Here is a 13,259-nt window from a genome sequence, read left to right as displayed (position 1 = left end):
ATTTCAAAGTATCAGGGGTTTCTCATTTGTTTAAAGTCAGTAGAACCTGATAATCAGAAAATGTTCAGCTGCAATAAGAAGTCCTTTATAACTCTTTCTATCTGACAATATCCAATAATCATCTGAAATTGGCAGAGGCTTTATGGAAAATGACTTAGGAGAGTTGCAACCTGCAGTTCAGTGAAACAATTATTCAGCTCTAGCAGCCCCTAACTGAAAGTAATTTCATCTAGCTCCTAAAATGCTATCCAGTTTTAATTAATTCACATTAATTAATTTTATATACCACTGAGAACGATGTAATTTCCTGATTATACCCACCATATGGACCTAACCTCTTATACCTAGATGGTAATGACTTTAACACATGACCCCACCATCAATATTTGGTTTGGGCAATGTGGCAACAAACAACTAAAACCTCTTAAACTATGACCTGATAGGCAGGATAAACTTATAGAGAAGCCAAGGAGGACAATATGTTTGCTTTACAGATTACTATCCATCAACCCTAACACTTTGAACAGCAATTGTAAAAAAAAAATAATTAGTCTGAAGCTAAGCAAATTCTCCTGTGGTTTTAATCTTCGGATGTAGCTTGAAAACCTATTGCTTCACTGTCTGTGCTCTCACGTTTTCTTGACTTTTTTGGATACGATTACATGATGCTTCCAGCAGACATTATTTGATATTATAACTAATGTGAATCTGGACACAGTAAGCCAGACTGTGGTTTTATTTATTGTATTATCTATTCTTTTTGCAGTGGCCTGATTTATTCTATGAAAATGAAAGTTAGCAGCTTCAGACACGCTGAAGGGGAAAATGTGAAAGTCACAGAAAGAAAGCAAATAGGATTGGTAAATACAATCAGAAGATTCCTTGCGAGGAACTGTGCAATCTAATATTAAGAATAGGCCTAAAATCTATCCAGGACTATGTATGGTTAGATTAAAAGCATACTTCAGGTATGTATCAGTCAAGATGGCCAGATCAGAAAATAAGAACTATGGAATTCCACTTTATTGTTAAAGCATATAATAATATAATGTTAAAGGCCTGGCAGAGATTATATTTTCCTGATCTTGTACCAAAGTCAAGGCTGGTAGATATTCAGTTTCTTTTTCACTCCCCCTTACTTTTTGGGGCTAAGCTATGGCTATTTAATAGTTGCTGATACCTTCTTCAAGGCCAACTCAGTACAGTTAGTCCAACAATTAAGCTCAAAATTTCTGTTGCTAAGCAAGACAGTTGTTAAGTGACTTTTGCCCCATTTTATGATCTTTCTTGACACAACTGTTAAGTGAATCACTGCAGTTGTTAAATAAATCTGCCTTTTCCACTTGCTTGTCAGAAGGTTGTAAAAAGCGATCACATAACCCCAAGTCACTGAACCATCATAAACACATGCCAGTTGCCAAGCGTCCGAATTTTGATCAGGTGACTACGGGGATGCTGCAACAATCGTAAGTGTCCAAAAATTTCAGAAGTCACTTTTTTTTAACGGTCACTAAACAAATGGTTGTAAATTGAGAACTACTTCTCCTCCTCTACAGCCTGCCCTAATAAAAGATTGGGGGGATTTTTCATATATCTAACTTAGCCAAAATTATTTTGCAGTTGGGTTAGTTTAAGCATTGAAACAACTTGTGAAGGTTCCCTGAAGATTCATTCATGTGCTTTGATTATTTATGGATTGGACTATATTTTTTATCTGTTTCTTGCCTCTAAAGCAAAAAAAGTAAACTGCTATGATTTGATGGGACTCCAACAATTAAAAGTGACCACCTATTCTAAATTTAAAATGGCATATAAATGTAGCACATAAACAAACACATTCTGGTAGAGAGAGAAGTTCCGAAATCTCGGAAGACTAAACCTCTGGATCCTGCCACATTATCCTGGGACACGTATATTTACCTTCATTCACATAAACAAAACTTACGGAAACGCAAACAATATATCATCTTACCATATACAAGTCTTTGCAGATGCCTAAGTACTTTCCGTTGCCACATCCAACATCAGCCACAATAGCCCCACGTGGCAAACCTTTAAGAAACTCAAGCACTTGTGGCCATGGACTATGCCTGGTGCTGCTGAAATGTATGGCAATATCTTCATACACTTCATGGACGTACTTCTGCTCTAGCACAGAGGCATCTTTGTCGCGGTCGTGAAATGAGGGTACCCTCTCTTTATGCCGACTGTCGCACACAGAAGGAAATGCTGGGGGAAGGGGATTGGGAGAAGAAAGGTAGAAGACATGTTTATTTTTAATTGCTAAGTTTAGACCCAGAACAATCATTTTTTTTTATTTTATTGCCTTAATGGAGAGAATACAGACAGTTGCAAATTGAACTGCAAATTTCAATCTTAATTTTTATTGCAAATTTAATTACAGATAGTCCTTGGTTAACAACAGCAATTGGGACCGGAATTTCTGTTGCTAAGTGATGCACTTGCGAAGCGTGACATCACATGATCGTGCTGCTTTGCAAAGAAATTAAGGCATTGCTGACAGTAAATGAATCCTGCACCGTTGTTAAGTGAGGGTGTCATGAGGTTGCTATTTGCAAGGTCCTGCAGGATTCCCCATTGTCTTTGCTAGTAGGAAGCCAGAAAAGACGTCCTAAATGGTGATCACATGACTGCACAACACTGCAACCAATATATGTGCAAGTACCAGTTGTAACTAACAATTGTTCAGTACCACACTAAATCTGAACAATTGTTAAGGGAGGTTCACCCATAGTTCAATAATAAGAATGGCAGCCCCCCACCCCAGTCTGTCGCTTAGGAGCAGACCTCCTCCTAAATTAGAATATTTGCTAAGTTCAAACGGTATTCATCACTAACTGGGACATTATGAAACAGAATTAGAGTAAGCAACAAGTCTGGAGATATCTCTCTTGGCAGCTAGCAAACTTCCTGTCCCACCTAATACTTTTTTTATAAGTTAAACACAATATATATAATTTTAGCCAATTGGCCAAAGTCTTTTTATTTGCCTCTGAACCTCAAATAGATGTCTTAGGCATTCTTAGAAACTGAAAATATTGCAAATTTAGGAGACAAAGAGGAAATTAGAGAATAATCTTACCAGATTGTCATTCTGGGTAATTGGTAATGAAACTGACCACACCTTTTAGGGAAAATTCCTACAATATGCTCCCAAAATTGGCAATATGCTTAGCCCTACTATAAAAGTAAACAAGCAATTTTCTGTGAATTAGCTGCTATGAAAATCATATCTCAGGAATGATATGCAGTAAATGGTATGACCAGGATCCAATCTACCCCAAGTGTTTCTCTATTAATATAGTAGCAAATAAAAAAGTCAGGCTCGTGGCTGGTGATATTCACACATTTATCCAGCCAACAATATGGATGAAACTTGTCGTTATATCCCTCAAGGATATTTTTCAACTTCCCAGCCTAGACTACAACTCTAGTATCTTTTGTTGGTTCTCTGCCCAAGGATTAGACAGATCGAACCTTATTTAGCTTGTTTGAGAATGGCCAAAGTTAGTTTGGTGCTGCCATCTACTGGACACTTGTATATTGGAGCTACCTCCTCTTCTACTTCCAGGTCCCTGTAATCTTCTAGCGGCTTAGAACCTTCTGGAATAGCCTTTCTGGAGACATCAAAGGGTTTAATTTGAAGAAAAGCCCCTTTTCTGAGAGTTCAAAGAGTCCCCTCTGTCTGCCTATTCATTTTCTCTGATTCCTAGCACTTATAAATGTCAATATTAATCATAGTTTAGTTACCTATGCACACATATTTTTTTAAAAAAAAGTTAATTAGAAAAAAATGGTCAGTAAGATGAGGGGAGTATTTATTTCTTGCATTTCATCCAGGATTTTCAGAGCTTTTGAAATGATCAAAACAGAAGGAAGAGAGAAAGGCACAATGAAGGCAAACAATATTTGTCTTTGCTTTTTGTAACCTGGTACTTAAACAAGTCATGCTAGGCTTGTAATACCCAGAATTTCTAGTCAGCTTATACAAGGCCAAACAACAGAAACAGAATTATGTTGGGGGCGACAGCTGACCTTTATTGTGTAGGCTAATAATTATGTATAATGACTCCACAATGGCACCAGTCTTAATGGCCCAGACTCTATACGGTGTATTTCAACATAACCCATTTATTTCCATACAAAATTTTTCATCAGTAGCCTAATGTACCATCACAAAAATAAACATAAGAAATCTGGCTGTGAATCTCATGTACATGATTTGAAAGAGGAAAACAAAGCTATTATCCCGAGACTCTTGTTACAAGTGACTATACTAAACAGACTGGGTTTTTTTTTAACATTCATATAGCATCAATTTAACTTCTATTATAGGAAGTTAATATGCTGGAAAGCAAAGCCTACAGCCTCATCTACATTTCTTGGAAGATAGAATGGATAGTTGGCCTTTTAGCTTTGTTGGAAATGTGCCATCTGCACAGAAAAAGGGCAGTGAAAACCTTCTGGGGGTGAGGCTTGGTAATTTACCTCAAGGCAGCTGCTCATCATAGAACAGGGGTCTCCAAACTTGGCAACTTTAAGACTTGTGAACTTTATCTCCCATAATCCCTTAGCCAGCCATGTTGGCTGGGGAATTCTGGGAGTTGAAGTCCATAATCTTAAAGCAAGTTTGGAGATCCCTCCCCAAGAGCCTTTCTCCGAGAACATTTACAGCAGTGTTTCTCAACCTTGGCAAACTTTCTCAGTCCTCGAGTTATGACCATAATGGTGCCTTTCATATTATGTCATAAGTCATAATATTTCATATTATGTCATAATGGTGACATTATGGTCATAATGTCACCATTATGACCATAATGGTGACATTTCAAAGTCATAGCCCATTGTTTGCTATGGCATGGCTTTGCCAAAAACTGGAAGTTAAGTGCCAGTTTTCAGCAAAACCATAGTAAAATGTGATCATGTGGCCTTGGGATGCTGCAAACAGCCAAAAATGAGGCCACATTGCAGTCACTAGACCGTGGGGGTGGGGAGCAACCACTGGAATTTCAGATCTGAGTCATAAGTCCCCCTTTATCAAATAGGTTGTAACTTTGTTAAGCGACCAGTCATAAATTGAGAACTTCCTTTATATTCACAATATGTTAGAGAGATTAAGATGCTGAAACCAAGATTATGTGTTCTAGTTCACTCTTAGGCATGGAAGCTGGCTGTGTGTCATGCCTCCGTCCGAGCCTGGCTCTGAGGACGCCATGGAGTTCCCTGTTGAGGCCCAGGAGGGGGTGTCTGAGACTTCAGAGGACTGTGGGGAGGAGCAGGCTGAGGCAGGCCAGGGCCCTTCAGGTTTGGAACAGGGAAGGCAGAGTTCAGGCGAGGAGCAAGGCTCCTCCCCACCTGATCCTAGAGCAAGGAGAGCAGAGAGGAGTAGGGAACAACGGAGGCAGGCTCACTTGCTCGGGAGGAGAGCGTCCCGCCCCACTCCACAAGGCATACCTGGGGAGTAGGATTTAAGGAGACACTGTGGGGTGGGGCATTTGCCGGGAACAAACGTGAAATCTTGAGATAGTGTGCTCTTGTAACCTGGACACTTTGTATTCTGGACCAGTTTGCTTCCTGCTGATCTCTCCTTGCAGTCTGCAGTGTGCAGTTCGTAGTTCACAGGCAAGCTGGGAGTTAAAAGGATTATACGTTTGCTTGTTATCTGTCTTGCTTTAAGAACAGTGTAAACTTCCCTATCTGTTTTGTTTGAACTCGTGCCAGCATATGTGGGGGCTGTTGGGTGAACATTGGCAGTGATTAAAAAGACTATTGCTCTGGCCAACTGATTGCTTTGCCTCCGTTCGGGGCCCTGGGTCATCACAGTGAGTTTGGGCCAGGCACTCTCTCTCAGACCAACTCATCTCATAAAGTTGTTGTTATGAGAAAAATACAGAGTCTTATGAACACCACCTGGAGTTGTAAAAATAAAAAAAACAAGATATAAATTTAATAATAAGTAAAACTCTTATAACTCCAAATGAGTCCATCAGGACAAAGAGAGTAGGGACCCCCGAGCTAAGAACTAATAACACAGAAAAGTAGCTTTTTAGTTTTCCAGAATTTTAGAACTCTTGGCCTTTTGTAAGGTATTAGAGTTCTGAATGTTCTCTCAGGCATTTCGGCTGCTGAAATCTTAAACCAGTTTTGTGAGTAGATTTGTCTTGTTCTTATCCCCACTGATTGAAAAGGGAATGACTTTTAGGCCCTGGGTCTGTATTCTATTATTACTATTTGGGGTAATTATTTTAATATTTATGTTGTTGTTTTATGTTAACCCTCTGTGGCCTGTCTAGAGTTACCTCTGAGGTGGATGGCTATATAAGTAGCATACCTGTCTCTACTAAAATAGACTGAGGCTGTGATGTAACTCACAAATAACCAGACTAGTGTTGGGTGGAATTTTTTTAAATAAAATTCTGCAGTAGGAACATATAATTATCATTTTCAAAAGATAAAATGATTACTGAAAATCCCATTGTTTTAAAAAAGATTCCCATTGAAAGGGGCTCAAATTGCATGTACTTACAGCAGCAACAAGGACTTCTCTTTATTTTCCGAAAAGTGAAAGATATTCTCTTTCCCCTTTTGTTTAAGGTTAACTTTCTGATGTCAGCAGTGATGCTTCCAACGTTCTCTCCTTCTGATGCTTGAACAACGTCAAATTTCCTTGGTGTAATGCTTTAAAATAAAACAGAGGTCAAGATTTCGCTCCCTTTTTTTTATATTTCTTAAATATCACATTTTCGCACACATGTTTCAAGCTAGATTTTTAAAAGTCTGTGAAATATTGAAGAATTATATGAATATCCAGAACAATTTCAGCAAAGACAGAATCTTTTCTATCTGCCTCTAAATTCTTCCGCCCAATTAATTCAGGTGGTGATTGTCAAAGGAGAGTAACCCCAAAAAAGATAGTGACAAAGAGAGAAGGTTAGTTAGTACTCCATAACAAAACCTTTGATCCCATTTGTATTCAAAAGTAGCAGAAAAATGTCCTTATAATACCATAAAAAGGATAAAATGGGGAATATTTAGATTTAGACTTCAGAGCTTGATGTTAAATAGAAGAAAAATTATTACAACAAAAGGAATGTGCAAAACTCTACATTAAATTCAAGAAAAAAATTCTGAAGAACTTCATAATCTGTTTCTGAATCTGTGAGTTTTCCATATCCCATATAACAATAAAACATTTAACCCAAGTAAAATAAATAATATGTTAATTAAAAATATACAATAATAATAAGTATTAACAAAGATATGTATAGGATATGGAAAATACAAAATCATATCCAGAAATGGTAGGAAGTCTGTGGGGGAAAAAAAATTAAAGCTCTGAAAAAGTTAAGGCTTGCAAAAGATACCAAAATCAATAAAGATGTATTATTTGGGAATATTAGAAACAGGAAAAAAACTAAAAAGAGTACAGGACCACTGCAAGGAGAAAATGGTGAAATGGTAATAGGTGATGATAACAAGGCTGAACTTCTTAACTCATTTAACTCATTTTATCCTTGTTTTAACTGCCACCTTTTATTGAAATATAATATTTTATATTTTAATGTTTTTTATTGTGCACCAAGAGTTGCTCTGTGACTGAGATGGGCAGTCTCTGAATTTCATACATAAATAAAAATATTTTCCACCTGTCTTCTCAGAAGAAAAATGGAGCTCTACCAGTTCAGGGTAATGCCACTGAAGGAAGGAACTATGCCTTAAGATTGGCAAGGATAAGATAAGAGAGAAATTAGCTAATTGAAATTAATTTAAGTAGGACTAGAAAGAATACATCCTAAGTTACTGAAGGAGATTATCACAGAATCACTTTTTAAATCCCAGTCTTTGAAATCCTCCTGAAAGATTGGGAAGGTCCCAAAAGAAAGGAAGCAAATGTCATTCCAATCTTCAAAAAGGTGATTGATTTAGCCTTCTATCTTTCGAAGTCGGTAAAATGAGGACCCAGATTGTTGAGGGCAATATACATACAGGTAGTCCTCAATTTACGATCACAATTTATGTGGCTAAGTGAGAAATTTGTCCAGTGAGTTTTGCCCCATTTTATGACTTTTCTTGCCACATTGGTTAAATGAATCACTGCAGTTCTTATATTAGTAACACAACTGTTAAGTGAACCTGATTTCCCCATTGACTTTGCTTGTCAAAAGGAGGACAAAAGGGTGTCACATGACTCCGGGACACCACAACCATCATAAATGTGAGTCAGTTGTCAAACATCCAAATGTAAATCACGTGACCATGGGGATGCTGCAATGGTCATAAGTGTGAAAAATGGTCATAAGTCACTTTTTTCAGTGCTGTTGTAACTTTGAATAGTCACTAAATGAACTGTTATAAGTCGAGGACTATCTGTATAATGTTTCGACATTGTAAACCCCCCAGAGAATGCTGTAAAGTGCCATAAGGCAGTACATAAGCCTAAATGCTATTGCTATTAATGTTAATGCTAGCATTAGGGAGCACTATAGATGTGTATCAAAGCAAGTGTGTCAGGCCTGCCTCAGCGGAATCACCCCCTTAGGAAAGAAAGACCCTCGACTCCATTTGGTCTCTTCTTACTAAAAAGTGCGGGTTGCAGTAGAGTCAGGCTAGAACTAAATTTCCCATGCAAAAGAATACAGACTTTCCCCCTCAATCCGTCCCTCTCCCTGCACCTTAACCAGACTATTTCCAGCCAATGAGTGGATGTTTAGGTGTTTCGGGAACATTCAGTGTTTGGAACAATCAGTATTCCATTCCCAAGTGTCTCTGGCTTCTCGGTATCCTTGAAGACTGGCACAAACTGGTTCAAAGCATCCCTGGTCTTCCTCAACTGTCATTCCTGCCTTCCAGTTTCCCAACGCTATCCTGATACAGGTTTATTGCCCATTTATTCTCCTCCCCCCGTGCCCCCTCTCCCCTAGCCTCTGATGGCAGGATGCCAGCAAGGCGCCAAGCCAAAGATGGCAGACCTGACATAGTGTCAATGTTGAAGTCTCCAAAGACCTCCATCTAAACTTTCTCACCTGTGGATGGGCCCTGAGACCAGCCTATGCCTGAAATTCCTTCAGTAAAGGATCTCTCCCCACTTCTCTCTCTCTCTCAAATAACACACACGTCTGACAATCAATGATATGACCAAACAAATACATACACATACAGATCTAAAGCTAAAACCTTTAGGTATCTGGATTCTCCATATATCACTAGCAAACTATATTGAGGCAGCATAACTTCTGTTGTACGTTCATCAGGATGTTTAAAAAAGAGACAGGAGAGCAGTGCTTTTCTATTAAAAGCAAAACACTTGCAAAGGCAGTTCTGCTAGTACCATTCTTGTCCTTACAGAGCAGATCCAGAGTTAAAAAGAGAATCAAAAGAGCCAGCATGAAAAATTAGACGTCTCTGGGATCAGAAGAACAAGTTCTATATTGCAGTACTCTCCCCAGTGGGATTTCTCATAAGTAAAGCAATTCTGAGAGCACACAACAAATCAAAGGTCAATCTAATTGTCCAGGTGCGTGCTGCTTTTTTTCCTTACAACAGTGGAGTGTTGTGTTGCTATATGTTCAGACAAGATTCAGATGGGGTTTTTTTTGTTGCTTAAATCTTAGATTTACTGATTTTAGATTTCTTTTTTGCCACTTTTCTCTCTTTGATCCTGTTTAGTATAGAGCTTGTTTCTCTTTCTTATATAGCTTTTTAATATAACAAGTTGGGCATTTTTTCAAATAATAATAATTCTTTAGTATAATAAAAATAAAAAGGCTTGCCTCATAGGAATATATCCACATGCATATATACACGCTGAATAGCAAATAATGTATGAGCTTAGGAGAGGATCATGAACAGAAGACTATCTTGAGAGGACAGTACAAAGATGATGAGGTAGCAGGAACCAAGCGGCAAAAGACTATTTCCAAAGCATCTCTTTTATATTAAAGATGGCAGGAAAGAGGGAATACTGAATAATACTGAAGGAGTTTAGAATAATCCGGTTTGATAATCAGCTACTTCAGTGTGGAACCTGCCTCTGGGAACTAGCCTGGTTTTGCACGGACCAGCTTGCATGGAAAAACCCTCACAATTCCAACCTTCAAGATCATCAGCATTTCATTTCCAACAAGATAAGCTTTCTGCCTGTTATTGACATCTATGCTGGAGACCTGAGTTTATTCTTGTCAATTGAGCTATAACAAGACAAAAAATATTACTAGAGAGCAAACAACGGGTGGCTGTAACTGGCGAGCAAAGCAAAACCAAACACAAATACACTTGTGTACACATTTCATAAATGTCAGAAGCATAATCTTTGCCTTTCGCAAACTGGGTGTCAACTGAGCAAACTGATGAACATTTTATGTGCGTTACAGGCAGTCCTCGATTTACAACCACAACTGAGACCAGAATTTCTGTTGTTAAGCAAGGTGGTTGTTAAGTGAATTGCCCCCATTTTATGACCTTTTCTTGCCGTGACTGTTAAGAAAATGACTGCAGTTGTTAAGTGAATCACCTGGTCTTTAAGTGAATCTGGCTTTCCCCACTGATTTCTTGCAGGAAGTCAGTGGGAAAAGTTGTAAATGATGGTCACGTGAACCCAGAATGTTGCAACCATCTGAATGACAAGCAACCTATTTTTAACATGTGACTGTTAACATATTGGTTATAAGTAGGAGGTTGGTTGTCAGTCACATTTTTCAGTGCCATTGTACCTCTGAACAGCCACTAAATGAATGGTAAGCTGAGCATTACCTGTACTAGATTGCAGTGAAATTTACTATATTCTAAGTTCTTAGATCTTATTAAGCCGCAAAGGGGCTTGTTTTAATTTGACACGATGCATGGATTAAAAAAGAAATGGAAGCCCTGATTTGTTAGTTCACAAATCACGGCTTATTTTTAAATGCAGTTTACCAGAATCACAATTTCTAGCCTGCTTTTATGTTCCACTCTTTTCTGGATACAAGCTGACAAAAACAAAGAAACAAACCCAAAACCCAAGAACTGACCAAATTATCTGTGCTTACTTTCCTCATTTGCAATGTCTACTTCAAAATCTCCTGGTTCATTGTTACATGTGAATGCAGCATGCTCTGCTTTATTTCTTTAGCCCTCTTAAGCTGGTATCTTAAAATGTTGGAATTACACTCCAAATTCCCAGCAAGCATGCTATTTACAATAAACTGAGGGAAGCTGCTTTAATTGTATCAGTTTTCTACTTCTTAAGGTTTCTAGGAACTGCTAACATATCCTGCTCTTTTTGATGCCCTCTGGAATCCAGGTGTTCTACTGATTAACAGGTTCAATTGGGTTGAAGGAGATTCAAATTCAAATCATTCATCTGCCATAAAGCTTTGCAGATGATTAAAATCATGACCTCACAGAGTTAATGTGAAAATGAAATGTACATCTGGAAAAGCTCCTTGAATGAAGGGTAGGGTTAAGAAATGTCATCCATCATAAATACCTGCACCTCCACCCATATGGTATCACTGTTTGCTTTCTTCCTCAACAAATAAGTCCTGTATGAAAACTTTAATTCTTTAGTTGTCAACTGAACAGAAAACTGAGCTTAATATGTATAATACCTCTTCCTTCATAATTGTTCTCTCAGTCAATCAAAATTCAGATGATAAGTACCTTAAGGTGATGAGTTGTCTCTTATGCATATTACTAACAGGTTAAATAGGCTATTTGCATTACTAGCTCCTAACAAAAATTAAAGGCTCACTATAATACACTGCCAATTTATAATTTGACTGCAAGGAAATACCAGCTCTTACCCATGGGTCCAGAGGTATCTGGATTCTCCAGACATCACTAGCAAACTACGCTGAGGCAGCAACACTGCAACTGTGCATCCATCAGGATGTTTAAAATCCATAACAATCTGCAGAAAAGGAAAGGAATCCACAGTTATTTCTTGCCATCGAAAGTTGTCAAGATGTGTACTTGCAAGATGCAAGATTTACCATTGAGATCACTTGGTGAGAGACACACTAATGCCCCTTTCTGCATCATAGCATAAGTTAATAGCCCTGAGAGACACATTGGTATTCACAGGAGCAGGGATCATGATATCCATGCACTGGTTCAAAAGGGAAGATGATAGTCAGGAACTATTGTCCATGGTCACAGAAACGAGGACCAAAAGTAACAGGTTTAAGTTGCAACGGTCTATATTTCATTTAAATTTAAGCAAACGATTTATTACATAAAATCTGCATAACTGTCAAACTACAACAATGGAACGGTCTATTTTAGGATATTGTAGGTTCTCCATCATTGGAGGCTTTGAAGAAGATAGAAAGCCATCTCTCATGGATGGTTTAACTGGTTTCCTGCACATATGCAAAGGGTTAAACTGGATTATTCTTGTGGCCCTTTCCAACTTTACAAGCCTACAATTCAAAGCTTTCACAGTGCAACCTCAAGGTGTGGCTCTTGAGCTACAACTTTTTTTTTCCTGTTTTCTTTAATCCCACCCCCATCCCCTTTTTAAACATTTTTTTAAATTTCAGCTTGAAAATCAGCATTTACAGCTTTTACATTCATCTTCAAACAACGTCTGCCACTAATTCATCATCATCATCATCTTGCCTCAATAGGGAAAAGTCCTGATCCCATTCCCTATTAAAAATCAGATGCCAAAGGAGACAGAGATGACCTTGTTTTGCCTTTTTGTAATCTTTCCACTTCTTTGTTTCATTCCTTTGCACATCCATAGATTCAAAAGAAAAGAAAGAGACTTGCTAGACGCCTGGCCCTCTTTTTAATTCACCAAAGGCTCCCAATCAATAGTGCTAGTTCTGCCACTGCTGAATCAATTCATCTCATGACAGGCTCCCTCCACTGGAGCTATTTCCAATTACTATTTTTGTTCTTATCCATTTTCTTTATTCCCAGAGGTGGCAAAGTCAATAAAGATCAAATTTCTACCTTGACTATAATTCATCATCAGGGACTGCAATCAATAAGAATAATTCTTTTTTTAAAAAAGGAAAAAAACAGGGGGAAAAAGTAAGAAATTAGATGTGTTACTCTCACACAATCCTTTGCCATCTTTTTTTTTTCCTGCAACTTTAAGTAGGGGGAGGAACACACATGAAGCTAATAATATCGCTCTGCAGGCAAAACATGACGCTGGAACCAACGTTTGTGACGGGGGACTGTGTGATGGGTCTTTCAGAAATGCTCAGACAGCTAAGCCACCACTTGCATTTTGAATGCTGCTCCTGCTG

The 13,259-nt window shown here is 38.2% G+C and overlaps 1 protein-coding gene across 1 annotated transcript in view; it reads right to left on the bottom strand.

Moving 5' to 3' along the window:
* Nucleotides 1–13,259, bottom strand: part of ALKBH8 (alkB homolog 8, tRNA methyltransferase) — a 53,980-nt gene that overhangs the window by 17,370 nt on the left and 23,351 nt on the right. Inside the window, exons 8-10 of the mRNA XM_015826764.1 lie at nt 11,802–11,908; nt 6,548–6,699; nt 1,973–2,229 (exon numbers count right to left, since the gene is read on the bottom strand). Coding sequence (XP_015682250.1) covers nt 1,973–2,229; nt 6,548–6,699; nt 11,802–11,908 — 516 coding nt within the window. The remainder of the gene's footprint in view (nt 1–1,972; nt 2,230–6,547; nt 6,700–11,801; nt 11,909–13,259) is intronic.

The sequence above is a fragment of the Protobothrops mucrosquamatus genome, unplaced genomic scaffold (assembly GCF_001527695.2).
Source record: "Protobothrops mucrosquamatus isolate PMUCROS unplaced genomic scaffold, P.Mucros_1.0 scaffold3286, whole genome shotgun sequence".
Classification (NCBI taxonomy): Eukaryota; Metazoa; Chordata; class Lepidosauria; order Squamata; family Viperidae; genus Protobothrops; species Protobothrops mucrosquamatus.
The sequence above is the reverse complement of the archived record's forward strand: the minus strand, read 5'-3'. Positions and strand labels throughout refer to the sequence as shown.